Source organism: Grus americana, chromosome 14, assembly GCF_028858705.1.
Source record: "Grus americana isolate bGruAme1 chromosome 14, bGruAme1.mat, whole genome shotgun sequence".
Lineage (NCBI taxonomy): Eukaryota > Metazoa > Chordata > Aves > Gruiformes > Gruidae > Grus > Grus americana.
This window is the reverse complement of record NC_072865.1, coordinates 1105769-1131602: the sequence shown is the minus strand read 5'-3', so window position 1 is coordinate 1131602 and position 25834 is coordinate 1105769. Positions and strand designations below refer to the sequence as shown.

The 25834-nt window shown below is 49.6% G+C and overlaps 1 protein-coding gene across 4 annotated transcripts in view; it reads left to right on the top strand.

Moving 5' to 3' along the window:
* Positions 1-5068: 5068 nt before the first annotated feature.
* KCTD16 (potassium channel tetramerization domain containing 16) overlaps positions 5069-25834 on the top strand; it is a 73805-nt gene continuing 53039 nt past the window's right edge. Inside the window, exons 1-2 of one of the 4 annotated variants that reach the window (XM_054841505.1) lie at positions 5069-5089; positions 6511-7642. In XM_054841505.1, the coding sequence (XP_054697480.1) occupies positions 6811-7642 (832 nt within the window). In that variant the 5' untranslated portion in view covers positions 5069-5089; positions 6511-6810. Of the gene's footprint in view, positions 5090-5435; positions 6239-6510; positions 7643-25834 lie in introns of those variants that run through there. The other 3 variants (XM_054841504.1, XM_054841503.1, XM_054841502.1) reach the window with 3 other exon arrangements.

The following is a 25834-nucleotide window of genomic DNA, read 5'->3' as shown; positions in this document are numbered from 1 at the left end:
AGAATGAAAGGAATGGTGGTTGCCACTTCATGGCTGTCGCTGAATGGGCGCGCAGTAACGAGGATTAGAAACGCGTTAGCTGTGCACACACGCACAGTTGCAATCCTGGGCTTGATGTAGCCTAACTTCTTACACGCACGCTGGAACCGAACACTCGCCACGTGGGCACGCGTGCTTCTGCAAGTGTGAGTCCCTGCGTTGAAGTACCTGTACATTTTTCTTTTTTTTTTAAATTCATTTTGGCTCAGGACGCAATTACAGTTATTTTGTTACAAACTCTCATGTATGTAATCTTCTTCTGGTGAGATTACTGTATTTAAATTATAGTCCTGTTACAAGCCTCTCCTGCAAAACCTATCTCATGGTGCAGTGTACATGGTGTCTCCTGAGAACAGCCTCCCGGAAAATATGCACGTTTGTAGAACTGAATGAAATAACGGTGGAGGAATTATAGCCACAGATAACACAGAGATCAGTGACTGTGGTATAAGCTGCTGCTTGCGAATTTATACTCCAGGTAAATTAGTGTTTGGAGGCTGAGAAGATCCCAGCTTTCATGGAAGACCTGTAGAGTGTGCAGGCTGCGTCCGATGCTGATGACTTAGTGCCACTTTGCTGAACTGTGTGACTTTGTTGCAGTTCACCAGACAGTAAAATGAGACCCAAATCCCAGGCAGCGGGCTGTGTAATTGCGATCTGCTGGTGAAACGCTCTTTGGCTGGAAATGTATTTGGATTTGCTTAGATTGTTAGAATTTACTCACTGCTTAGGCTGAGCTTTCATTAATTAGTTGTCTCTGCACTAGGCTTCTCAACATTGCTTTAGGGCAGCAGCCGTTTCAGCCTTGCAGGACAAATTCACGCTGGCCCGTGGCAGGGTGCAGCCCGACAGAGGCCAGCGGGTTCCAGGGCAGGCATTGCCGCTTCCCAACCGCTTCCCAACCCTTCCTTCCTGCGTGGCTCGGAAGGGGCAGGGTGCGAACAGCCTGTCCCGCCATGCCCGGAGGTACCACCCAGTAAGGCACCCACCCCCCCCCCCGGCAAACACGGTCCCTGTCTTGCGGGACCCGCTCCGGCTGCACCCGTGGTTATCCCGACAGGGGATCTGGTTTTGCAAGAGGCCTTGAAATGGCTCCGAGATGGGAAGAGTGAAGATATTCATAAAATCAGTACATGGGTTACACGGGTCTGATGTCATAATAACGCTGCCCATTGAGGACCAAACTTTGTTTTGGCTGTGTCATTGAAAACCACGCTATAATTACACCAGTGTTAATAGTGGGATAATTTGAACCAGTCTGAGAACAAAAGTATTATTCAAACAACTTTGGAAACGTTGGAGGAAGGGAAAAAAGAGGGGAGGAAGAAGTCTCCTGAAGTAGGACTTGCTATAGCAGAACTTACAGAAAGTGACTGAGAACAGCGATTTTTGTTTGAGTTGCATCCTCACGTGCTGATGTGAGCGTGCATGAGGCCCCTGTCCGCATCTGGGTCTATCAAAGTGTCAGAGCCCCCAGGACTGTGCGTGTAGCGGATGGCTTTGTTGCAGTGCCCGTGAAATTCTAAAGGATTTATCAGCATTGGATATATCAATTCTTGGTCAAAACGTTACCTGCTGTACAACGATTGTTATCCAAACCAGTGGAACCCGATTCCCCCTTACTTTGACAGCTTAGAACCTTGTGCAATGGATTTGCTTTGGATTTGGGGTTTGACAGAAGGAGCACGCAGTTTTATTTGCAGAAGCTGTGCCCACACTCTGCATGTTACATGATGCAAAAAAAATGTTGCATGTCTTCTATTTGAATTGTCTGCCTTGCACCATGCCCGCGCTCTCGTGCTGAACAGCTGTGACAGATATTCTTCCCCTTTGCCTTTTCTTGATGAAAATACATTATACACTTGAGTTATGAATGAAAGATCAAGAGCAAATCTGTGTAATGCTTTACTATGTACTTGCTAATAAACCCTACGTCATGGCACTCGTGCTCTTTTGCTAGCAGATCCTTTTCTTAGGCAGATTCTGCCATTTAGTGTTTCTTTATGCTTTTTCTTCAAAGTGGAAGACTTGTTAGGGTTTCTTATTCACACATACTGCTGGATTTCAGGGGCTGAGATTTCCACTGTATGTAATTCACACGGCTGGATCAATGGAGAATGTGTTATTTTAGCTCAGTATCATACTTCTTCTTGCCTGGCTCACTTCTTGGGAACTTTAGAGCTACCTGAGTGATGTGAAGACTACTCCACTCGAGGAGAGATGTACCCCTTGTAGAAAAGTGTCTGGTTCTCAGGGAGACCAGGGCCCCCGCTGCGTTGCTCCCACATGAGCCAGAATCGGGCCCTACGCACCTGCTGGGGCCAGGCATTTCTTTTTCTCTTTGCCACGCCACCCTTCTCAGAAACTGCGCTCCTCTCTGGCTCGATGGAGTTGTGCCCTGGTGAAATGTTGCATTGGCTGGGTTTTTAGAGGAGCACTGACTGTGACAGGATATGTGGCTGAAGGGTCCTGAGGGGGCACCTTGAAGTCCTGTCTGAATCAAAGCGCAAGCCTAGAACTGCAAGTACTGGGGTTTTTTCCTTCCTTTTTTTTTATTTTAACTATTGTGTGTAAAAATCACCCAGAGTGATGAAAGTTCCTATGTGGCTTTTTAGCTGAAATATCTTCTGTCCAAAATCCAACTTAGAAATCTTTTTCTTCCCAGAATTACTCCTTCGGTTTCTGCTGGAAATTATTGCTACTTCTCTGAGTGCCTGGAAGTTCTGCACGGTGTTGCTAAATGCTGATAAACTGCTTCTACATTTCTCATTATGCGTGGGTGACTTGGTTCGTATTTATAGCTTGTGTATTCACACTGCAAGATGTGAGGTGATAAGTACACATACCATTGCTACTACAGACCTAGCTGAATACTACCCTTTCTTGCTAACATTCATTGCTGCTGCGTTTAAGACACCTACCTTTTTTTAGCACCCACAGAATTTGATGAAGTCAGTTGTCCCATGATTTCCTGAAAGCATAAATGCTAATTTAGCACTTTGTCATAAGGAATGACCTCAAACCTGTGAATGATGTCACACCATTAGTATACCGGGTGTAAGCATAGCTCTGCTGTGACTTTTGGAACATACACTTTAAGCTCAGGCTAAATTTTCCCCTAGCTGTACTGAAGGTTATGTAGGCATCTGGTAAAAGTGGAACACGCTTCATCCTCCTCCCTTTGATAGATGCTGCTTTGCTTTGCCATCAGAACCGTGGCTGCTCTGCCAGTCAGCGGCCTTGGTTTTGCAGCTGAATAGCTAAGAACCTTAGCGTGGTCCTGACACATATTTTACATTTAGGTCACCAGTGTATTTGGCCCAGATTTTAAAGTTTCACTCTTCTCAGGCTGCATTTTGATGGATCTGGCCAATGGCTTGTGTTTAGCAGGGAAGCAGTTTGTGATGCTTTCACTACTGAAGTCATTTCATCAAAGGAAATTATATCATGTTACAGTAAAATGATCGGAACATCCTGTTCCAAAGAAATAAAAGCAGGTGTTGAATTTCTTTCATTTATTGTTTGAAAAGTGCAGATGCATTTCTAAAGCTGTTGTGATTAAAATTCTAAGATTTTTGTTCTTTTCAAAGGGCAATTCTGATGATAATTTTTCAAAAAGACTTAGAGCTTAAATATCTCTGTATTCGCTAATGACACGGTATCCATGTCAGAATGCCTCCCAGAAGCTTGTCAGGATTCACGTTTTTTGTAAGACTCTCTAATCACCACGCCGTTCCCTCAGCGCCTGCATGTCAGCCTGGCTGTGCTGTCTCCACTCGGCCCCAAGACTTCTGCCTCGGTGGTTCGGACCTGCTGGGATCACAGATGGCTTCCGTGCTCCTTTGAACAAGATCGGTTTTGACTGGGGAGAGTGAACTGATCCTTCAAGCTCTGCCAATATGACATCACTGGCTTTATGAAAATTGATTTAAATATTATTGCAGCACGTTAACTAACTGGAATAACTGAAGGATTTGAAAAAGCAGATGCAATACTCCTTGCTTTGAACAGGGGCAGCACTGATGAGCTCGAGTCCCAAAGGAAGCTATCATTTCATCTGACTGGTCATGTAGATGTTAAAGCCCGTATGTAGTGACTGCACCAGACTCTTAAAAGAGTAATGATGACATCTAAGTGAACATGTTCTCACATCACACCTCTAAATCTCCTCGTAAGGGTTATGGAGCACTTGGCAAGTGCAGCTGGTCTGCCGGAACGGCAAGGGAAGACGCACAGTGCTTTGTCTTTTCTCTTTCTGAGGTGCGACGAGCCGCCTCTGAGGTAGTACCAGATTCTGCTGGTTTGAAAATCAGAAATCAGATCCAGAAGTAAGCACCTTGGCGCAGGAGCCCGGCGGTTGCCTCAGAATTAGTGAATTAAGGTAACAATCGAGGGTTCGATTCACCGTTCAGCTCTCAGGTTTGCATTTGAGAGGTCTGTAGGTGTACAAATTAATGATTTTCTGCCTTAGCCTTGGAAATTTTTGTACTTTTTACATTAGCATGCTATTTTATTTTTTTTTAATTATGGCCAGAAGAATCTTGCTGAAGTATCTGCAACTTAAGTGCACTCAGCAAAAAACTCTGCACATGGTGACTTCCTCACACAAAGATTTCACTCTAAAGCTTCCTATTAACCATTTGGTTAATGTTCAAGTAAAAGGCTTTATTTTGCCACACGTTTATTGTTCCGAGTAACCCGTTTTTACCCAGAACTGGTATGTGCCAGACACGAACCTGGACTTGCCTGTTACCGTTGCACGACCAGCTGTGAAATCACGGGTGGGTGCATGCTGCTGTCGCGATTCGGTGAGCTATTCAAGCAGCTTCGTGACTTAAATTTCCGCGGCTGCACCGCCAACCCCCTTCCCCCGGTGCTGCTCGGCTCTCCTCCTCCCGGGGAGAGCAGCTGGGACGATCCTGCGCGATCGCGGACGCGAGGTGGCGGTGCCGGCGCGTCCACGGCCACGGGCAGCGCGGGGCGGGCGCGGAGCCACGGCCGCAGCTCCGCACCCCCCGCCCCCCCCCGCCTTAAAGACCCGGCAAATGAAGTAGGTGCGGGGCCGCTCCTGCCACGCCGAGCCCCCTCCGCGGTGCCACCTCCTCCCACCCGCGGCGGATCTCCTCACCGCTGGCTCCCGCCCGTTCTGGGTCGCTGCTGGGGAGATGAGGAGTGCCAGCAGCGACACAAAATCACGGTCCTTCCCGAAAGCCACGGGCGGGCGTGCCGGCAGCCCCCCCGCTCCCACCCTGCCCGCCTGCGTCGCCGGCTGAAACCACCGCCGTGTCTGAGGGAGCCGGGAAAGGCACGTTGCGGCGGCGGGCGGGCAGGGGACGGGCGCTGCCGGCTGCAGGGGGACGGAGAGGAGCGGAGCGGGGAGGAACTTTCCCCGAACTCGAGCGGAGCGGGCTGCAAGCGCCTCCCGCCCCCCCCCTCCCCCCGGCTGCGGCCCCGACGCGGTGGCTCCCGGCCCCGGCGCTGTCCCCGGGGCTGCCGCTGGCCCCGCCGCTGGCCCTGGCGCTGGCTCTGGCCGCGGCGCTGGCTCTGGCGCCGGCCCGGGCCCGGCCCGACTCCTTTAAGATGATGCAATCGGCATCGCCCTCCGCGCTCCCGGCCCCAAGCCGCTGAGCAGAGCCGCGTAGCGCGGTGCAGGGGCGCGGGAGCGGCCCCACGGCCCGGCCCGGCGCAGCGGGGCGGAGCGGAGCGGAACGGGGCGGCCCCGCAGCGCCCCGGCCCCGGCGGCGGCCCCGGCCGGAAGATGGGCGCGCCGCCGGCCGCGCTGCCCGGGTACCTGCCGCCGCGGGAGCCGCCGGAGCCCGCCAGCCCTTAGCGCAGGCTGCGGGGTTTCTGCAAGTCATCCGGGGCAGGCGAAGGGCGCACCCCGCGCTGCCCTGCCCGCGCCCCCCGACCCGCTGGGATTTCTTGGGGGTTGTGGTTGTGGGTTGGCTTTTTTTCCTTCTCCCCCATCGTGCTGTGTGCATTGGTTTCTCTCCTCACCTGCCATGGTTAACTTTCCTGTGACTCGCTTTAACTCTTGAGATCTACGTGGATGTTGCTCAGAGCACTTTTCTTGCCTTTGCTGTCCCTTGCTGGGACCGGATTTCATACTCGCTGGACTCTGTGTGCCTGTATGTGTGTTCTCAGTGTCTTGAAATTTTGCTTTCCTTTACAAGAGCTATGCATTCATTAATTAACCAAGGTAAGACTCGCTGTTCTTGTTCCCTCATGTGCATGTCTAAATTAGATGTTTCTTTAAAGATGAAGTATGTGTTTTCTTTTAAACGGTGGAGTCATATGTAGTCCTTCCATTGGTTAGTACTTGTGAAAAAGAAGCGTAGAACTTGCAAAAAAATAGACCTTCTTGGCAGGAGATCTGGCTTGGCTTTCTAAACTGATCTGCTTTTCTCTGTTGCAGCTTCTGTGATGCTCAAAAGAATAATTTGCGTCTTATTTTGTTTCCCCTTTTGACAGATCTGTGAATGACCATAGGCTTGGCTTGACCTTGATTGTGATGGCTTTGTTGGAAGATCTAACGATGCGATTGCATTTCATGAAGTGATTGCTCTCCGTGGCTTAGGGTGTAAGCCACTTCTGCCACACTGTCACTCATGGACAATTCAGATTTTTTTTTAAGCAAACCTTTCGGCTATTTTTCTTTTCTCACTTTCCCTTTCCCCCCTGTTTCCCCTTAAGGGTGGGAGCCTTATTCTACACTTTGATGTGATCGATAGTCCTGCTGCTTCGTGCTGCTGATTTCCGTTTTAAAGTACAATGGCTCTGAGTGGCAACTGCAGGACTTACCTTCCTGCTCGAGAGCAGGGGACTGGGCTGCACTCCTTCCCGGAGGTAGTGGAGCTAAACGTGGGCGGCCAGGTTTACTTCACTCGCCACTCCACCTTGGTTGGCACCCCTCACTCCCTGCTGTGGAAAATGTTCACCCCAAAGAGAGACACAGCCAACGATCTGGCCAAGGACTCCAAGGGAAGATTCTTCATCGACAGAGATGGTTTCCTTTTCCGCTATATTCTGGACTATCTCAGGGACAAGCAAGTGGTTCTGCCCGACCACTTCCCAGAGAAGGGAAGGCTCAAGAGGGAGGCTGAGTACTTCCAGCTCCCGGACTTGGTCAAACTCCTGACTCCCGATGACAGCAAGCAAAGCCCCGATGATTATTGCCACAGTGACTACGAAGAGGTCTCCCAAGGCAGTGACACGAGAATATGCCCACCCTCATCACTCTTACCGCCTGATCGGAAGTGGGGATTCATTACCATCGGGTACCGGGGGTCATGCACTATCGGCAGGGAGAGCCAAGCAGATGCCAAATTCAGGCGGGTCCCAAGGATTTTGGTTTGTGGAAGGATTGCTCTGGTCAAAGAGGTCTTTGGAGAAAGTTTGAATGAAAGCAGAGACCCAGACAGGGCTCCAGAAAGGTACACCTCCAGGTTTTATCTCAAGTTCAAGCACCTGGAGAGGGCTTTCGACATGCTGTCCGAGTGTGGATTCCACATGGTGGCCTGTAACTCCTCGGTGACGGCTTCCTTTGTCAACCAGTACACAGACGACAAGGTCTGGTCCAGCTACACTGAATACGTCTTCTACCGTAAGTACAGGACGTTTCGGGGGAAAACGTAACTACCTGTTTTAAGCCGCTCTCTTCCGCCGACTGTACAATTCCCGAAGCACACGGAGTGTCTGCCGCGGACTGAGCCTTTATTTAGATCTGGGGGGGATACGCTTCAATTTAAGCTTTCAAAACGTACAGCAAGGCAGAACTCGAGGGCTTGGTCTTGGCTAGGTGGCAGCACAGACTGCCAAAAGCCCCTGGCCCTGTGGCTGAAGGATGCTGCTGGGTAACTCAGCCATCTGACTGCCTCGCACGCTTCCCCAGCGCGTGCGGGTTGCAATATAAGCCCCGCAAACATACTGCAGATTTAATTGCGGAAAAATCTTCAAACGGGATTCAGTTGACAAAGGTAATAGCCGCTTGATAATCGTCGAGCGCAGTCAGCCAAGCCATCTGTCAACAAACCTGACACGCTTACACGCAGGGAAGGGGAAACAAAATCCCGTCCCCCTGGCTGCTTTTCAACGGGAGGCCTTCTCGGAGCCAGCCGATGTGCTCTGAAACGAGGGCTCGAGCAGGGAGAGGCAAGTGGCTGCGCCTTGTTATGCAACATGCCCGTGAAAAACAAACTATCCTCGTAATGAGAAGTATCTGCCCTGCTTACCGCAATCACATCCCATCGCACACTGTTGTGGTAATTCTAGCTGATAGCTCTAGCAGGCTCATTAACTTTCTAACTTGATATTCAGGTAGAGACACTGTTACCAATGGTAACACGAGGGTAATTTTGATTCTATAATTCTGTATCAGAAAATCATTCCACAACTGCTGTGCTTAAATATTTGAGAGGTTCATGAGGCTGTTTTCCTCCATTTTCATTTCCAGAGGGTGCAGGATGGAACATTTCCCCGGTCCATTTGCAGAAATGGGCTTTAGCCAGCTGCTGCTTTGGACAGTGGCCTTTGGAGAAGGATTTGCTTTGCCGGCAGACCTGCTGCGCTGTGTGCGGTGCTTACAGGTAGCGGGCTTGGTAACGTGGAGAGCTGACAAAAGTTTTAGATGAAAGATGTGTCAGGAAGTGAATAGTTTGTGTGTAATACTGGATTCAGCGCCATCTACTCTCGTGTCTGGGCTCAACAGGCAGCCCTAATCTGCTTATGTAATGATGCTTAAGTTAGCATCCTGAAAAGCCATCTGTATTTTTGACGTGCGTAGATTTGCTTAAAATTAGTTTCCTAGCTGGATTTCTTAGCAGAATGGTTCTAAGGTCATGGATCCGCTTATATTTTGATGGGGATGGATGATTTGTCTTATTAGACTTCTTTTGTTTGAAATCATAGCGTCTTGTACAAATTATAGGAGGACAATTAATGTAGTTAAAGGAATGGATTAGAATAAATTGTGTTTGCATTTATATTTAAAATCAGAAAAAAATGTAAGTTCCTTATAGGCACAATGGTTTGCTAATTGAAGAGGGGATGAAGGTAGATTTTGCATGAATTAGCAAACACGGGCTCCTGATTTTCCTATTGCTCAAATTTTCACCTTCAAGGTTTGCTCATTGCTTCCACATCACTACAGTTAGGGTTAGGTACCGAGATGAGAGGTACCTTAGACCTTTTGGGGGGTGCAAGCCTATAGTAGGTGTCACAAAATCTTCTCTCACCAGTGCGGGGAAAGCCCGATCCAATTAAAGTTCCTGGAAAGACTCTTATCCAGTTCAACAGGCTTGGTGTTTGGCTCGGATCCGTTTTGTGGATTTTTGACACTGATACAGTTTCAGAGATGGATTTTTCAAGGGGTCCTTCCCTGGCTAAGAGCTAAAGCAACGACCGTGATGCCAAATCACTCTCTTTTTATCTCGATCCAAATCGGTCGGTTACGCTCCGTGGCATTTGCTGCTTGCTGCGGTAGAGCGGCTGTGGGCTGCAGAGGTTCCCAGCCGCGTGCTGGGGTCTGGCTGCAGTCGGCCGACCCGAGAGCAGGCAGGTATCTACAGAATTCACCTGGAGCAAAAGCACCCCCTTTCCAAATCTCCTGAAATCATTTCCTATGAAACTTTGAGGACCAATAAAATTGACATCTGCATTTCTAGTGGAACCTTACAACTTCTCTGCAGCTGCTTAGCCATAATTATTTAATTAGAAGCTGCCAACTGTGTCTATATAAGCATTAATTCATCAAGCTGTTGCGATCAGGTTAATGGGCCTAAACATGGGAGGTGTCTAATACAACTGGTTAGGCAGATGCAAAGGTGGTCGGTCTGTGCAGAGCCGATCAGTAGCTCCTGCTGCCTAACGGTGGGGGGACTTCAGAGCTGGGAAAGGGTGATCACTTCCAAAGGAGGAAGAACAGAGGGAGGAACATTTTTTGATACACCACATTTGTATCATACATTGTATGCTCCAGATGCTACTCAGAAGGTAAAATGTCTGTAGTCAGCATGAAGACAAAGAACGTTCTTTATGTGCAAATCCTTTTGAAAGTAGATCAGATGGACCGAAGGGGGCGTAAACTGCAGCTACTCGCATGGGTACAGTGTGTGCTCTTAACAAAATTGCACGATTAATATTGCATGATGTTTTCTCCCCTTGTTCAAGTTTAGGTGCTATTAAGGCTAATGGGAGATTCATGGTCTCTGTGGAGGAGGTTTTCCCGAAATGCAGGGCACGCAGAAAGCATCCGGCGCAGCAGCCCTGCAGCTGTTTTGCTGAGTGGGTGGCAAGCTGGGCTGCAGAGCCGGCACTCGGGATGACAGTGCAGTCCTCGGAGCGCAGCTGGGCTCCGCTCCAGTTTCAAACAGGCCGATGCAAAGGAGGGTTTGCAGACAGGCTGTGTGGATGCATTAGAGCCACAATTACGCGGCCCTTTGAAACGCAGTTCCTGCGGGGGGGGCAGGCAGGAGTCACAGCCTGGCTCCTGCTCACAGGTGGAGCGTGAGCTGAGGAAAGGAGGTGAGGTTCTCCTCGTGCATTGTCTTTCCCTCCAGGTTCTGCCAAAGACGTTTACTTAAATTTTAGACCGGCTAAGTTCGGATTTCTGACTTGAACCATTTTGTGGGTTCCCCACCGCCCAGTTGTTTTGATGATCTTGAAGTAAAACCTCATCTCCAAACACTCTTATTTTTTAAGGGGGTGACAGCCTGTGCTTGGATCTTCATTTTTAAATGTTTTCAGCGTTTACAATGAGATGAATCAAAAGTGTGCACTTGAACATCTGGTAAATGTGGTGGTGGGGGTGAGGGGTGTTGAAGCATATGGGCTGGCTCAGCCTTTTCTAGCCTGGCCCCGTTCCTGACTTCACAGCGGCAGCAGCACGCTCTTCGTCACCACCTCCCATACCCCACAAACCAGCCCTTCCTGCCTGGTTCCAAACTTGCGGCATTGCCGGGACTGTGGGTGACAGTCCTGCACGTGGAAGAGCAAAATAACAGGTTGGAAACGGAGAAGGCGTTAGGTTCGGACAGCAGGTCAGCGAGACGGCTGGCTGTGCGCTTGTGTCTGCAGAGCACTGGGAACCGAGTGGCACGGCAGTGGGGTGGGATGGAGGAAATCCTGACTCTAATATATCGCGTCAAATCCTTTGCTTTTACTCTGGTGGCTCCTGGCACCGCTGTGGGTGGCACTGGCAAGGAGCGCAGCTGGCCCCGCAGGTTGCCTTCTGCTCATCTGGAGCAATACAGCGGGGGGAGAGGAGAGCTACCACGCAAAAAGGAGCAATTACAGAAAAAGTACAGATGGAGGAAAAGCAGAGAAAATTCACACGCAATCTGGAGAGAAAGAACTAGGGAAAAGATAGGGGTACTGACCGCCACCAAGACGCGGTGAGGGAGAATTTGTTAGATACGTCAACCCTTCGGTTTAACCCAAATGTTTTCCTTCAACAAGCAAATGGAGGGGGGTTGAAAAATGCTCCTTTAAGTTCACCAGCAGAAAAGAATACAGAGATTTAGACAGATGACTGTCCCTGCCCTTCCCAAGGCCGTGTTTCAAAGTCTGAGCAAGCACGGGAAAATCAGGACAATCAGTCTGATTTGGTCAAGCCGTGCCTTGAGCCGGCCACTTCACTTCTGCACACATGGAGCAGCTCAAGCACCTGCAGATGTTCAAAGGAAACCGTGAGATGTTCCTGGCGCTGTAGCCCTGAAAGCCAAAAATTAATTAACGAGGCTCTTGCTCCTGAAGGACAGGTGCTGCCTCCACTCGCTCTAGGGACAGTTGTGAGTTTTGGCCTTCTCGCCTTACCCTGTCAAGAAGATGCTGGCTGGGTGTGCTTTTCACTTGCTGGTAGGAGGCTGATGCGCAGAGGCGTTTGTGAAGTAGGTTTCAGGGTACCCCGGCATCAACAAACGAATCCTCTCGGGTGGGGCTGCGCGGGAGAGAAGAGAAATGCCAAGTGACACCGGCTGCGAATGCACTCTGATGGCCGTTCTTTGGACACGTGTCTCTGGGATAATCCTGCGGTCCGTTATACAAGATGATCCACTTGGGATCAGCGCAGCTAGCTGCGGCCCCTCACTTTGTATGCGTGAACAGACCTAAAAGATCCCACGCTGATGTACATCTCACTGACTCATGAGTGAATTGTGTGGTAGAGATTTGACTAACAAAACTGAATGCTCTTGCGCAGTGACACCTACAGCTCTGCTGTCGTACGGGTTAGATGTGGAAGAGGAATATCACCTATTTTCCTCTCTCTAAACTGATACTGTCATATGTTCTAGTAGTTGGTTCTGTCTGGTTTTAAATCAGTGAAGATCAAAATAACCCAAAAGATAACAAAATAGTCTAATCCCATGAATAATGGAAGCTTCCTTTCCTGATGACAGGAGATGTTTCTGTTTCCAGGTAATTATTGTCATCATCAGTGAATCTGGTCCCTCTTGCCAAACAAAATTCTCTCTCACAAGGATGCTCGTCTGCAGGTGGTGGGGCTGTCATCAGCCCAGTCTGCTAGCCTGTTCATGTCAGAAGGACCTTGCTCCCAGCATTTTTGGTCAGACTTGAGTGACGGTTGATGTTTTCCTAGTTTGTCATGGCAGTCTGAAAAGCCTGTAGGCTTTGTTGGTTATTCCATAGATTAAAAATGCTATTATTTATTAGAAACCAATAGGCTCCGATCTGATTGTTAGATCAGTCTAAAAATCTCCAGCTTAGTGGAAAACCGAAGCAAAACTTGGTAAAAAAGTTGGTTGGACTCTGATTTCCTTCTAACAAGGTATGGATAGTGATGTTCAGGAACCAGCAAGGGTGGCTTCTGGCTCCTGGCCTTTGTCTCTACCCAGTATTCACGGCGTGGCTGGTTATTTCATAGCCCTGTGGATAGGATCTGCATCGACTTGAACGTTTGAGATAGATGTTAACATGATTGTACAGATCTGTTACCTCGCTGCTCCAAAATGCCACTTGGCGATGCAGATCCTCCCTCTGCCACAACACGTGCGCAGCGGCCAGGCAGATTTCCTCCTACGGAAAACCCTGACCCCTCTGTCCTGTGTCCGTGGAGGTCTCTGCGGTGGAAGGGGCGTTGTGATTTCAGGAGATAAAATCAGCACTTGCTGCTGTTGCTCTGTGATACAGAAAGAGACTGTAATGACTAAAGGATTAACCAAGGAGGGTTGGCATTTTGGGGTGGGGGGGGGAAATCAGTGTATTTTAAACTGCAGTCTTGAGCTGGATGTTTTCCAGGAGCAGCGTGACTGAGGTCCCGCAGCACTGTTTTGGTAGACTGGCTGATCAGTCAGGGTTTTGCTGTAATACAAGTAGATGTGTGCCTGTGAGAGAGTCCCACCGGTGTCCTGGGGAGGTGTGGAAACAGGGAGTGCCAGCTCTGCTGCCCTGGGACGGCAGAATCACGGGTGGAAGTGGCCCAGCGTCCCTGGGCTGCTGTCTGCGGGGCGGCGTGGAATGGCTCCCACCGGCCGGTTTTCTGCGGCTTTATTTAGTCTGATGAGGTCTGGCTTCTTTAGAATTTGCTGAAATGTAGTTGTGGTTCTTATGAAAACAAATTCCAAAAGAGCAAAGGAGTGTAAATAAGAAAACATAACACAGATATTTGCCATTCAATGAATATCAGCAACATATTGTATACACAGACAAACGCTTCCTTGCAGCAGGTTGGGGTGGGTTTTTTTTTTCCAGCCATCCAGGATTTGTTTAAATTTGTAACCGCAACATTTTCTCAGTTTCTTCGCCTTTTTTTCGGCTTTTCAAGTTCAAGGCCAATTTCATACAGTAAATATGGAGAGAAGAAGCGAAATCTAAATCACATCTTTGCAAAGGGCAAGAGTAACCTTTTATGAGACTTGCTCAAAACTGTATTTTTTGTAAAGGCAGAAAATAGACTGAAGTGAGTTAGATTTGGTGGAATTGCTTAAATTGTCACTAAAGCGTAATGGCGAATGAGTTGGCCAAAGAATCCTGCTCGAGTGATTTCACTCTGCTACTTTCAGAAGACGTGCTCGAGTTAATGCTGGAACACAACAAAACGTTGCTGCCGTTATTGTGCCTCCCGGTGTTAACCCAAGCGCGTGAGGAACAGTGGAACTCAGGCTTCAAATCCGGTGATGTAAGGCAGCATGTCATTTTGATGCTTTGGGAAGTGCTGGACACCTGCAACGCCTCTCGAGCCCCTAAAGCCTCAGGCCTGAATAAGAATATGTAGAATAAAAGCTTAGTGCGTGAGACGACGTCTCCCTTCGCTGGCCCCGTGTAGGAGGCTGGCGGTTCTTCCTGTGCTAACGGCCCCCACCGAGCCCTTCCTAAGAGCTCCGGAGTTTTCTTTTGGACTGACCGTCCCTCGGTTTCATCTCTGCTGGTAGGATCTGGGTAGATAAACCAGAGAATAGACAGCAGCATCCTGGGCGTCAGAGCGCTGCGTACGATGTTTTCCTTAGTTTTCCCAAATTAGCTTGTCAGATTAGTTTTCTAATAACACATTAAAGAAAGCGAGAAGTCTGGATCTGTGAGATTGCTGCTTGGATTTCAGTAGCGGGGTATAACCATTGAAACACCCATAAATACAAACCGTTCAATGGGAGGGTGATCCTGTTGACCACTCTATTGACTACCAGTCGCGCACAATGCCTCTCCGTCCGTCGGCCGCGTGTTGGTGCGGGCGCTCTGCAGCCGTAATAACCCGATGGGCGTCCGAAGCCGGTTCATCAATCACTAGTGTTAAAAATTTCCCAGTGCTGCTTGTGAATCTGCTAACAAAGTGATTAGCGATTTATAGGAGTTCATTGATTAGCTGCTAAGGCAGCTAAAAAATTCCTCTACTGAAAATATAGTGAAGAGAACCCTGGCCATCCTGGTTTGCCATCCAGCCCGAAAACCTCCAAAACAAACTCCTTTAAGTCCGCATGTGAAAATCTCCATAGCTGTGCTCCAGACCCGGGGCTCGGAGTTTGGTGGGAAGAGACTACAACATCCCCAAACCTTTAATTTCAAATGGGAAAATGACCCCCAGTTTTGGTGTGCGCTTCTAGAAGAACCGAGTTACGCTGGAGGGAGCAGCAGCCCGAGGGATGCTCTCATCCTCCCCCCGAGCTCGGGCTGCGGGTGGGAATGGAGACCCAGCACTGCTGATCTGGCGTTAGTCTTTGGCCAGGGCCTGAAAGCCAAATTTAAAGGAAAAAAACCTCTCTCTGCATATTTTGGAGGAGACTTATTTCAAGACTTCAGATTGAATTTCCATCAAACTGAATCAGAGTATATTTTTACACCAGAATTAAATCAGGCTGAAATAGAACCCAGTGGAACATGCTGATTTTGACTGAATTTTGCACTTTAAATATTCTCAAAGCCAAAAACTCAGAGCAAAGCTTGAGTGAACAAAAAGCACACCATCACCATCAGAGAGCTTGAAAAAATGTTTATTTGGGCTCCTACAAAGGGAATTTTACTGAATCTTTCTCAGCTCAGAGTTTTCACTGGTAGTGTGGGGAAGTCCAAGCTTTGGTTCCACAAAGGAGCAGAAGGATTGCGGAGGCTAATCCCGAGACTGGGAAGTGAAGATGGCTTTTTGCAAACTTACTACGTGTATGCTCGTATGAAAATGTGATTACCGATCATTGACTACACTAAATACAACACCTGTATTGATAACGGCTGCTTTCATATAAAAATTGAACAGAATTTTCTCTCGCGGCAGCGTTGCCTTAGCGTGTTGTCATATGGCAAATGAGCGTAGGCTGGGCGTCAGAGCAGAAGACGGGGGCTTCTGAAAAACTGAGATGCTTCACTGAAGATCTCACCCCCCCTTGCTTATAACATGCAAAAGTCAATAAGGAGGAATTTGATGAGTTGCTGATGATCTTAGAAGTATTTTGGCTTTGGTTTTCTTTGGTTTATTCTCGTAGTTTTTAGGTGATCATCAAAGTCAGTGCAGGGAGCTGGTCCTCCAGAGGCTGCCTGATTCTTTTCATTTGGTACGATGTTGCAGCATAATTGTGGAAAAAACAACTTCTTGAAGAATTTAAGGGGGAAATCTGTTTCTGAATTAATGGCCCAATAGGGGCCAGTGGTAATATCATTTTTATGTATAGATAATACTATTATATTATCTATTATAATGATTGTTAATATTGATAGTGTTAAATGTAATATTTGTAGGCAGAAGAGTAAATATGCAGAGCTCAGGTGAACGACAGCAGCTCTGCTCAGCCCAGTAGAGCTGCACCAGCTGCCACAGCTGAAGATGTGGCCGAGCGTTTCTGCCCCGCGTTCCCCCTGCATTGCGTCTTTCCACCGACAGAAGCGTACGCTCCCGTGTGCTTTGGCTAATTGGAAAGGGTTGCTTTGGAAGATATCTCATTGTTTGACATAGCAAATATATTTGATGTACGTTATTTAAGTACAGCTGTGCTTTCTTGGGAGGTCACTATGGGAATCATGTTGATGACAATTTCTTGCAAATTGGGTTCCTTTTCTCTCATTAGTTGATCGTGACATACTAGATATAACCCGAGCGCTTTTTTCTGGCCAATTTACTGCTGCCATTCCTGCCAGTTTTGGATAGAATGGCTTTCTCTCAATCCTGCCATCATCTCCTAAACTGAGACTTGTCGGTTAGAGAGGTTTTGTACCCATGGCTCGAAGAAACTCTTTCATTCCCTTGGACGTTGTTTCACCGAAACCACGTGCAGCCCAACGGTGTCTTTACTTTCCCTGGCGAAGCCACAATTATCCAGATGCAAAAGCATGTGTTTCCTAGCTGGGGGGAGAGTAGTTTTTCAGTATTCTTGATTTCATTCATTTGTGAGCATTCAAGAGAACAAATCCTCTATTCTCTGAAGTCAATGCACTTATATTATGTGAGGAATAAATCATTCCCTTCCTTCAATTCAGAGTCTGCAGATAGAAAGCTGGTCTGCTGAACTTTAAGAAGACAAAGAATATTTAAATAAGGATGCTGATAAAAATGCTTTCACCACTAAAGATTAAAGAATCTGTTGCTTTAGAGAGTCCTGTAGGTGAAGGCAGAAGTCAAAAGAGAGCATTTCTTGCAGAGAGACAGAGAAGTTGGTTTAAATTTGGTCTGTGGACTGGGTGACATCCGCAGTGCTGGGGAGAGACCAGGTCCCTCCCCGCTGGTCACCCTGCCCCGCTGCTGCAGCCCCAGGGGGGCTTTTTGCTGAGGCCAGTTCACCTCTTCCCCCCCGGGCAAAGATGCTGCTGATTTCACAGGTCCAATGAGCATTTGCACGTGTTATTGTAAAGATGAACATTTAGTGGCAATGGTATTTTTTCCATGCACTGATTTTGATGTCCTTCACGATAGAAACAAATAAATGAAATTACCTCCCTCCCAGAAGGACAGTATTGTCACATTGTTTGGACTTGACATAGAAAGGGTTGTCACAACTATTTTTTTCCTGTTTTGTATCTGCTAGTTGGTTTGGGTTTTTTGGGTTGGTTTTTTTTTTTTTTGCTTGCAGGATGGGCAATGAATACAAATGAGTCTACCTCCCATTACAAAGATAAAACAAAATTTCCCCAGTATGGGATTAGGCAGCCCACGGTAGTTTGCGTCACGTGGAGACCGACAGATCTGTTGGAGGTCATTCATGGGGAGAATCAAACCCGCTCTAACTTACTCCCGCTTTTAAATCTTCAAAATGCTTGACTTGTACCTAGGAAGCATCGGCAATTACTTTATAAAGATTTTCTGGGTTTAAGAAGTCAGAATAACCTCTCCTGTGCCGAAACTCGAAAGACTGCCGAAGACGATCCATTGGAGACTCTTCATACTTGCATCCCTTCTTCCCCCCCCGCAGCAGCCCGCGGGTTTGTAGCCAGGCTGACACAGAGCAGGTGGCACCTCAGCACCGAGTCCTGCTCGCCCGGGCACAGGGACCGATTTGCCGGGCTCTCCCCGGGCGTCTCTGCAGTCTCTTTGGTTTCAGCAGCAAAGCCCAGGGACTCGGAGCTCCTGCCTGAGGCTGCGCCGTTCCCCGGCCACGAGAAGTTCCCCATCCCCTTTGAGGGTGTTGCACGCCGCTGCGCTGCTGCCGTGCCCGAGCGAATCCTCTGCCGTAGCACAGAGCTTCGAGCTCGATTCTCGCGATCCAGCAGCAGCAGACACGGGATCTGGCCAAGTCTGGCTGCACGCAGGCGAAGGCCACGGCTCCCGCTGCAGTCGTAGCTGCTGGCAGCGGAACTGAATTTTGTTCGTTCGTGCGTTTCTTTTCCAACGTTTGCCGGTGGCTTTGGTACAAACGGCAGCGTACGTGAAGTGCGTCTTCGCAAGAAGGCAGTCCCAGACAGACAGGGAAAGCAGGGCAAACCTTCCCACAAACCGTTTGGGAAGCAGCCTCTCTACTGCTCGCCTGCTCATGAAAATGCAGCGGAAACCAATCATTTTCTGGATGAAAGCTAAAAGCTACATGGCAGATAGTAAATAAATAATTGCAGGGAAACATTGCGCATAGATTTCTCGGGGAACAGAACTTAATTAAATTTTGTGAACATGCCTACGTAGTTCCATTGATCAGGAAAAAATGGATATGTGCTACGTCTTTAAGATTTACTCACTTGACAGTGTTTTGCCTTCTTCCTCTCCCTCAGTTTCATTCACTTTATATCCTGCAGTGGTAAGGGAACACATTTCTGGTTTTATTTCTTGAAGAAATTGATCCTAAGAAGCACAGGACATGATGTATGGTTTGTAACTCTACAATATTGCCAAGAAAAAAAAAAAAAGAAATCACTGAAGAAGGCTGGGCAGATATTATATTAATTTCCATCTTAAAATGGATTTTTTTCCCACTAGGACCAATAAAAATATGCAAAGGCTTTCAGCAGCCTCTCTAGTAATAATTAGTTAAAAGATGGTGTAAATCTTGCTAGGCTAATTTAGCAAGGTAGGGTTTTTTAGATACTTCAAAGACATCTTTTGCTATTGAATCCAAACTCATCCCTGAATTCGCAACACCAACCCCTCTGGGTCTCCCACCACAAACAGAGGCCGCAGAGGTGATGCGCTGGTGCTGGGCAGAGGTGGTAGAACCACAGAACCCCAGACCGGTTTGGGTGGGCAGGGACCCCACAGCCCACCCAGTGCCACCCCTACCATGGGCAGGGACACCCTCCACTAGCCCAGCTTGCCCAAAGCCCCATCCAACCTGGCCTTGAACCCTGCCAGGGAGCCAGGGGCAGCCACAGCTTCTCTGGGCACCCTGGGCCAGGGCCTCAGCACCCTCACAGGGAAGGATTTCTTTCTAACATCTAACCTCGGTGTGTGGGGACCAGAGGTCGCAGCCACCGCCGTGGCCCCACGAAGGGCACTGGGTCGTGCCGAGGACTTGACCCTCATCCCGGCGGTGCTGGATCTCTCTGGGGGTGGCCAGCTCTGCAGGATGGCAAACGCGCTGCTCTTGTTGAGAACAAAATATGTTCCACCAGAACCCAGAGAATTTTTTCTGTTCATTTTTTAGTCTTCAGATGTCCTACCCAAATTGCCTGTTCATGCGGGGGCTGTGGGGGCGGCTCCCGGAGCACTGCTGACGGCCTGGACCCGTTTCCCCCACCCCGGGTTAGCAGCAAACACCCGCATTCATTTTTGCTCCAAGTTGGCTGCTTTTCGTTCCCCGCCTCATTAAAGTACGGCAGCAAGTTGTTTGGTGAATGAGGAGGCTGCTGTCCTTGCTAGCATAATTGTGATTTGGCATATTGGTACAGTATTAAAATTCCAATTGAACAGATGGTGTCAGGATTTTAACTTATGCTTATGAAATGCAGATGGTCCAAGGAGTGAACTTGTACACTAGTTATTTTTATTTTGAACAGGTTAAGAACAAATTACTTTTTGACTATTGTTATTATTGCTCTACTTGTCATTTTTCCTTTCCCCATGTGTATGCGCGTGTCTGTGCACATGTGCGAGTCTTCTCAGAAGCTTTTTGCCTTGTAACTTCAGATCGAAACCAGCCCTATTTCTGCCTAAAACTCTTCTCTCTGTATTTCCTGTTTCCTTCCCAGGGGCCCCTTTATTTGCCCTTAGACCTGTTGCTGCTCTCCCCATCCCCAGGGCGAGCGGGTCCCACCCCAGGGCGAGCAGGTCCCATCCCAGGGCAAGCGGGTCCCCACCCCAGGGCGAGCGGGACAGCAGCTGCTCCAAAACCTCCCGTGGCTCTGAATCCTGAGGCAGGGCTTGTGCAGGCGCGGAGTGCTGGATGGGCCACGTACACCCATACGCGTGTGACTGGGGGTGCTGGGGCAGGTTTCTGGTCTTGGTTGTGCTGGAATAAATCCAGATTGACCCCACTTTTACGCCAGTAAGGACCTGCTACTTATTATCTAATCCTGTCGTGAAACACAGGGTTATATTTTTGTCATAATTTATAAGTTTATTTAATCTTCTATAGAAAAAAAATTAAATCTACCACTACAAATTATTAATGTCCACCTGAATATTTTATACCTACTACCTAGTAGTAATTTTCATGCGAAGATACCGGTGTTTTGCATAAAGCACCTGCGTACATTTTCCGTGCTGTTTCTCCTGCCCCGTGCCATGTACTCGGGGGAAGGACTTCAGAGCACGGGTTTCGGGCAAGTCTCCTGTGTGCCAGCCCTGCCTCTGCTTTGGCTTCGTGTCTGCTGGGGGCTGCGGCTGGCAGCGTCTTCTCGGAGCGGGGAGGTTTGACGTGGCTCGTTGATCTTCCTTCTTGGCACGGGGGTTTTGCTGTGGTCGCAGGGAAGCTTGTGCCAGTCTCTGGTCTTGGTGTTTAGTTTAGAGCCCAGTCCAGAAAGCAGGAGAGTCCCAGTACCTCCTGCATTTGCGACGAGCCACAGGTATTTGAGATCTTTAGATTGGGGAAAACAACATTTCCCGAGGGTTAAATCATTGAGTAAGTGTCTACTCAGCCTGCTCCTAACAAGGGAACGTATTTCTGAGGTCTGACTGCGACCAAGTGACTGGACCAGCGAACATAAATCTTAGTCTGTTAGCTGTCCTTGGCGCGTCTCACATGTACGTCCTGGCCATACTGGCTGCAGGGAAGGTTTCCACGAAAGATGCCGCAAACATATGGCATAGGGGCAGAGATGCCAGTTGCAGGTGTAGGTATAATCAGGTTCATTTATTCCTCCCTCGTGCCTGCTGCCGTTACTCATTCCTCTCGCATGCAAATGTGCAAATCTCCCTGCGCTCGTTAAAGCCCACGGTGATTTAGAAGACACTGTTCCCGTCCTTAAAACGCGGCGGGCCTGGGAGCGCTGATGGGACGGAGGCACGTTCCCGTGGCAGGGACCCCGCACCCAGGGACCCCGTCTCCCCAGGTCCTCGCTCAGGGCCCCGGTCACTTGTTTTCTTGCTTCCTGGGAAACTGGTGGAGAATGCAAAGGGCTTTGGTGCGGCGGGGGCTGGCTGGGGGCTGGGGGCTGCAGGGGCCCTCGGGCAGCCTGCAGAGCAGAGCGCATCTCCAGAGGCTGCGAGATGTCTCGTCCCTGCGGCGCTGGCGTGTGCCCTCCTGCTGGGGTGGCCGCGCTGACGCAGAAAGGGCTTTTGGGACCCACTGGAGCGCAAAAGATTGCCCTCCCACTTATTTCTGATAATTAGTATTTTCCATAATTACCCTGGATAAGATGACATTGACTGAGAAGCCCGTGCCGTAGCCAGAGGTGTTTCAGCTAATTTGGTTTCCCTGGGCGTACCCGGGCAGGGCAGGCAGAGCCACACCGGGGCTGCCCCGCACCGCGCCGTCGAGGGGCACGCAGCAGCCTGCGCTCTGCGGCTTCGGCAGACGCTCAAGTACTAACGGGGACAGGGTGAGTGGGGATGAGCGATGAATATTTCACGGGAGAACACTACGACACTGTACACGAGAGCAACCGACTCCATCGCGGCCTTGCAGCCGCCTCCTTGCTTTGACGATGCGGTTTTCCCCCTGGTTACCTGATGGGGAGCGAGGGGGTGACGGCGGAAAGACAGGGTGCGCTGATCCGGGCTGCCACCTTCTCCCTCCCAAGCATAAATATTTGAAAGTTTGTGTTGCTGCTTCGGAACGAGGGATTACAGAGCTCTGAGATATTCTCGCACGGTACGCTGTGTTTGAAATATTGCCTTCGAAACCACAGCCCGCCTGGGCTGGGGCATGGGAAAGGGGTCTCCCTCTGTCCCCGGAGTTTACGGCAGCGATGACCCCGTCTCTCCATCCCCGGCGGAGATCTCCGGGCTGGTGGGCCCTTGGTCTGCCCGCTGGAGGCTGGGTCCTGGCTGTGGGGAGCAGGTCACAGCTTCACACCTTTTTCCCGTGGGAACCCTGGGGACCGTCCCCCCATGGCACATCCCCGTGGGACGGAGCCCGGCGGCCGCTCTGCGCGGGGGTTTGCTGCCGCCCGCCCTGCTCCAGGCAGGTGAAGCCGTCACTGAGCTGTCTGCCCGGCACTGGCGTGGCTCCTCCGGGCTCGCCATGTCCCACGTCCCCACCAGCCGCAGAGCCCGTGCGCACCCTCCCACCCTTCCCTGCACCCACAGCTCCAGGGCCCGGTATCAAACCAGGCCTTGTGTCAGTGCATCTGCCATAAACCAGACCTGAATTCCAGTCTCATATTCCAAGTGCGCACTGGGCTGTTTGGTGACATAAACCATCGCCTTGGGGGAGAGAAATTTTCCCGTACCCGAGTCTCCTGCACCTGACCTTGCCAGGTTTCTCCACTGCATGGAGATGCCCAGACCAAATAGCAGTGATGAAGACGTTTACAAGTCCTGTGACCTGATTTTGAACCTATTCCAAAAAGAAAAAAGTGAAATTTAATAAGTAAAATACTAGGTAGAATGTGTTTGCTCAGCTGTAGTGACAGCTTTAGTTACACACTTTATTTTTTGTTTGCAGATGCAGCTTTTACAGAGCCACAGCTATAGGAGAGATTAAACATTGTTTGAAAAAGTGATCAGAGATTTCGTTTGCAATCATGCCGTAGCTCTTCTCTAAACATTGGAAGCATTTTAAATTGGTTTATATTGTAATGCCTTTTCTTGCTTGTACAGATCGTCAGTGTTTTAATGTGCTTGTTCCCAAGGGATGAAGGAACTGAAGAGAACAGATTACGTTAAACCTTAAAGAACGTCTCGTTAGAGAAAGTCATATTTCCTTTAAAACAGCTTTGCGTAAGGTTATTAGCTGTTTGATTGTTTGCATTTCTTACCACTTCTGTAACCAGCGTTCGCCAGAGCACGGTTACCGGTTGCTGACTGCAATGACCCACGGCCACCTGCGGAAACCCGCGTGGCCCAAGCCAGGGGTATTCCAGGAGCCGTCCAGGAAAGTCTGTCCCCCCCCGTCCCCTCCGTGGGAGCAGGGTGGGAGCTCTGTGCTATGAGGGGGGACCCCAACCTCCGCCGTGCATTTCTGCGCCCGGCCCGGCCCCTTTCCCTGGCCGGGATGCGGAGGAGCCACTTTGTGTCTCTGCCAGGGCTGAGGGGAGGCTGGAGCCCGCAGACCTTAGCAGGCGCCGCGTTTTTAATCAAAAGCATTTGCTTTTACTCCTACGTGAACACGCAAACCAGGGGATGCGTGCGTGTATGTTGAAGCGCTCGTCCGTATTTTTGCCTGTCGTAAGACGCTCCATCATCTTCTGCGCTAAGTCGGCACGCCGTGACACAGCCCCTTTGGAAAGACAGGTCAGGTTTGATAAATTCATAGAGACACAGTTTGCCAAAAGCTGTTGGGATGTACAGGATCCGCATCTTTACCGAGCTGTTCTGAACACTCCACCCGGCTATAACCTCCTGTGAAACAATCCCCTTTTCTGCAGGACAGGGACCCGTCCCGTATGTCCCAGAGGAGACCGAACCCACCTGCCGAGCCCTCGGAGCTGGCGTGTGCTGACCGCGAGGTCCTGAGTGAAACCACATAAACCTCTTCCTGGCTGCGGGGGCGGCAGGATTGCTGCGCCCACTCGCTACCATTATTAAAATGATTTCGATCAGACCTTTACATTATTTTCAGCCTTTGTATCTGAAGTTTTATTTGGTGTGCGTTGCACCCCCGATAGCTGTGTGCCAAATAATAGGTGTATTTCTTTGGACCTCCCGAATTCACCAGAAATACAGAGCTAGCTTCTACAACAAGGAAAGGTTTCCCTGTGCTTGGAACGGTTGTTTAAATACAGGATGATACAAAACCTGTCTGGTCACCGTGTTTTCTCCTCAACAGCTTACAACTGGGCACTAAAGACCACCCAGTGCCCTTTCCCTAAGAATGCATCGCTGGCTACCGAAACAGGGAACCTGGAAATAGGATATAGGGTAGATGGATCTTTAAAACAACGCAGAAGGACCGCTTTCATCTGACATCCCTGCCGATTTGCTGACAGGAGCGAGCCACGTGCCCCGTCCCTGGGGATGACAGCCCTGTCCTGCTGGCTGGGCTACCTGGGCAAACCCGGAGAGGAGCAGGAGCCTGGGCTAATAAACCCGGGGGCTCGTGAAGCAGCTGCAGTGTCTCTGACATGATTAAAAGCCCCCAGCAGTGACCTGGCCCCCGGATGAAAGCTTGCAGGTGGCTCCTGCCACCCCGGGGTCCGCACTTGTGCTCCTCGAAATGAAAATTGAGTTCTGCGTGCCCAGAAGCCCCCGTCTCCGGACAGGGGGTGAGGATAACCGTCCGCTGTCACAAAGATTGCAGGAGTTGGCAGCGTGGATGCATATGTGATATTCTGTTTATGTTTATTGCAATAAAGAATATGATAAAAATCCCACATAACCAATATTTCAGCTGATCAAAAACTGGTTTATTTGTTCATTTTTATTGATGCTGTGATCTCTGGTGAGAAAATAATTGGCTTAAGCAGCAGAAGCATATTCCATTTAAAATCAATGACAGCTTTGTTCAGTGGAAGCAGTAGGTGACCCCATATAAACAAACAAATATTCTTACTTATGTACCAATTATGCGTTAGATAATTTAAACTCTGAAGTATCTAGTTTGCTTTTCACTAATTATTGTGCTGTCTCCTTGCATATGTCTCTGCTTGGCTAATTGCAGTTTTTAAACTTTTGATTGCACTGTAAAATATCGGCAGGTTTGCAAAGCTCCGAGCTGCAAGCTCTGCTGGGAGAGCACACGCGTTCGAGAGCAGCCTGTGTGTGCGCGGTTAAGTTACCGATACCTCTGCTGTGCGCAGGATAGGGACAGACCTCAGGCTGGGAGGGGAGGCTGGATCTGGGCTCTTCGGTTCCGCTTTCAGCCCGGAGCGAGTTCGCCCTCGCAGCGTTGGCCGTGCCACAGGCACCACAGCAGCGGTCGGTGCCAGCAGGCGCCGAGGGGTCGGTGGAACAACCCGAGTCGCTGGGCACGGTGAAGTGAACGGAACGGAGCCTTGTCCAGGAATGAGTCGTCTGCTAAAAATAAGTGTCTGTGTTTCCAGAAGTCATTTATTTTTGATAAATGCCTCAGCCTTGCATTTGTTTAGCAGCAGGACAGCGTTCCTGTGTCCCACTGGCATCGCCTTAGCTGCAAGTAACTTCTGGGGGCTAAAAGAGCTGATTCTAATCTTGTGATGGTCTCTAAGTTCCTCCTCTTGTTGCTCGCGATGAGCCTGTCTCACCTATTTACTGGAAACAGTCCCTGCTGCCGCTTGTAGCCCAAGGCTTTGCGTTGGGCACGGCTGTGGTTTGAAGTCGAGCACGTTTATCTGCAGGGGCTGAGCTCCGGGGCAGAGCACTGGGGAGGTGGGGGCTGGAGGCAGGGCTGGAGCTGTGGGTGGGACAGGGGCTTCTCAG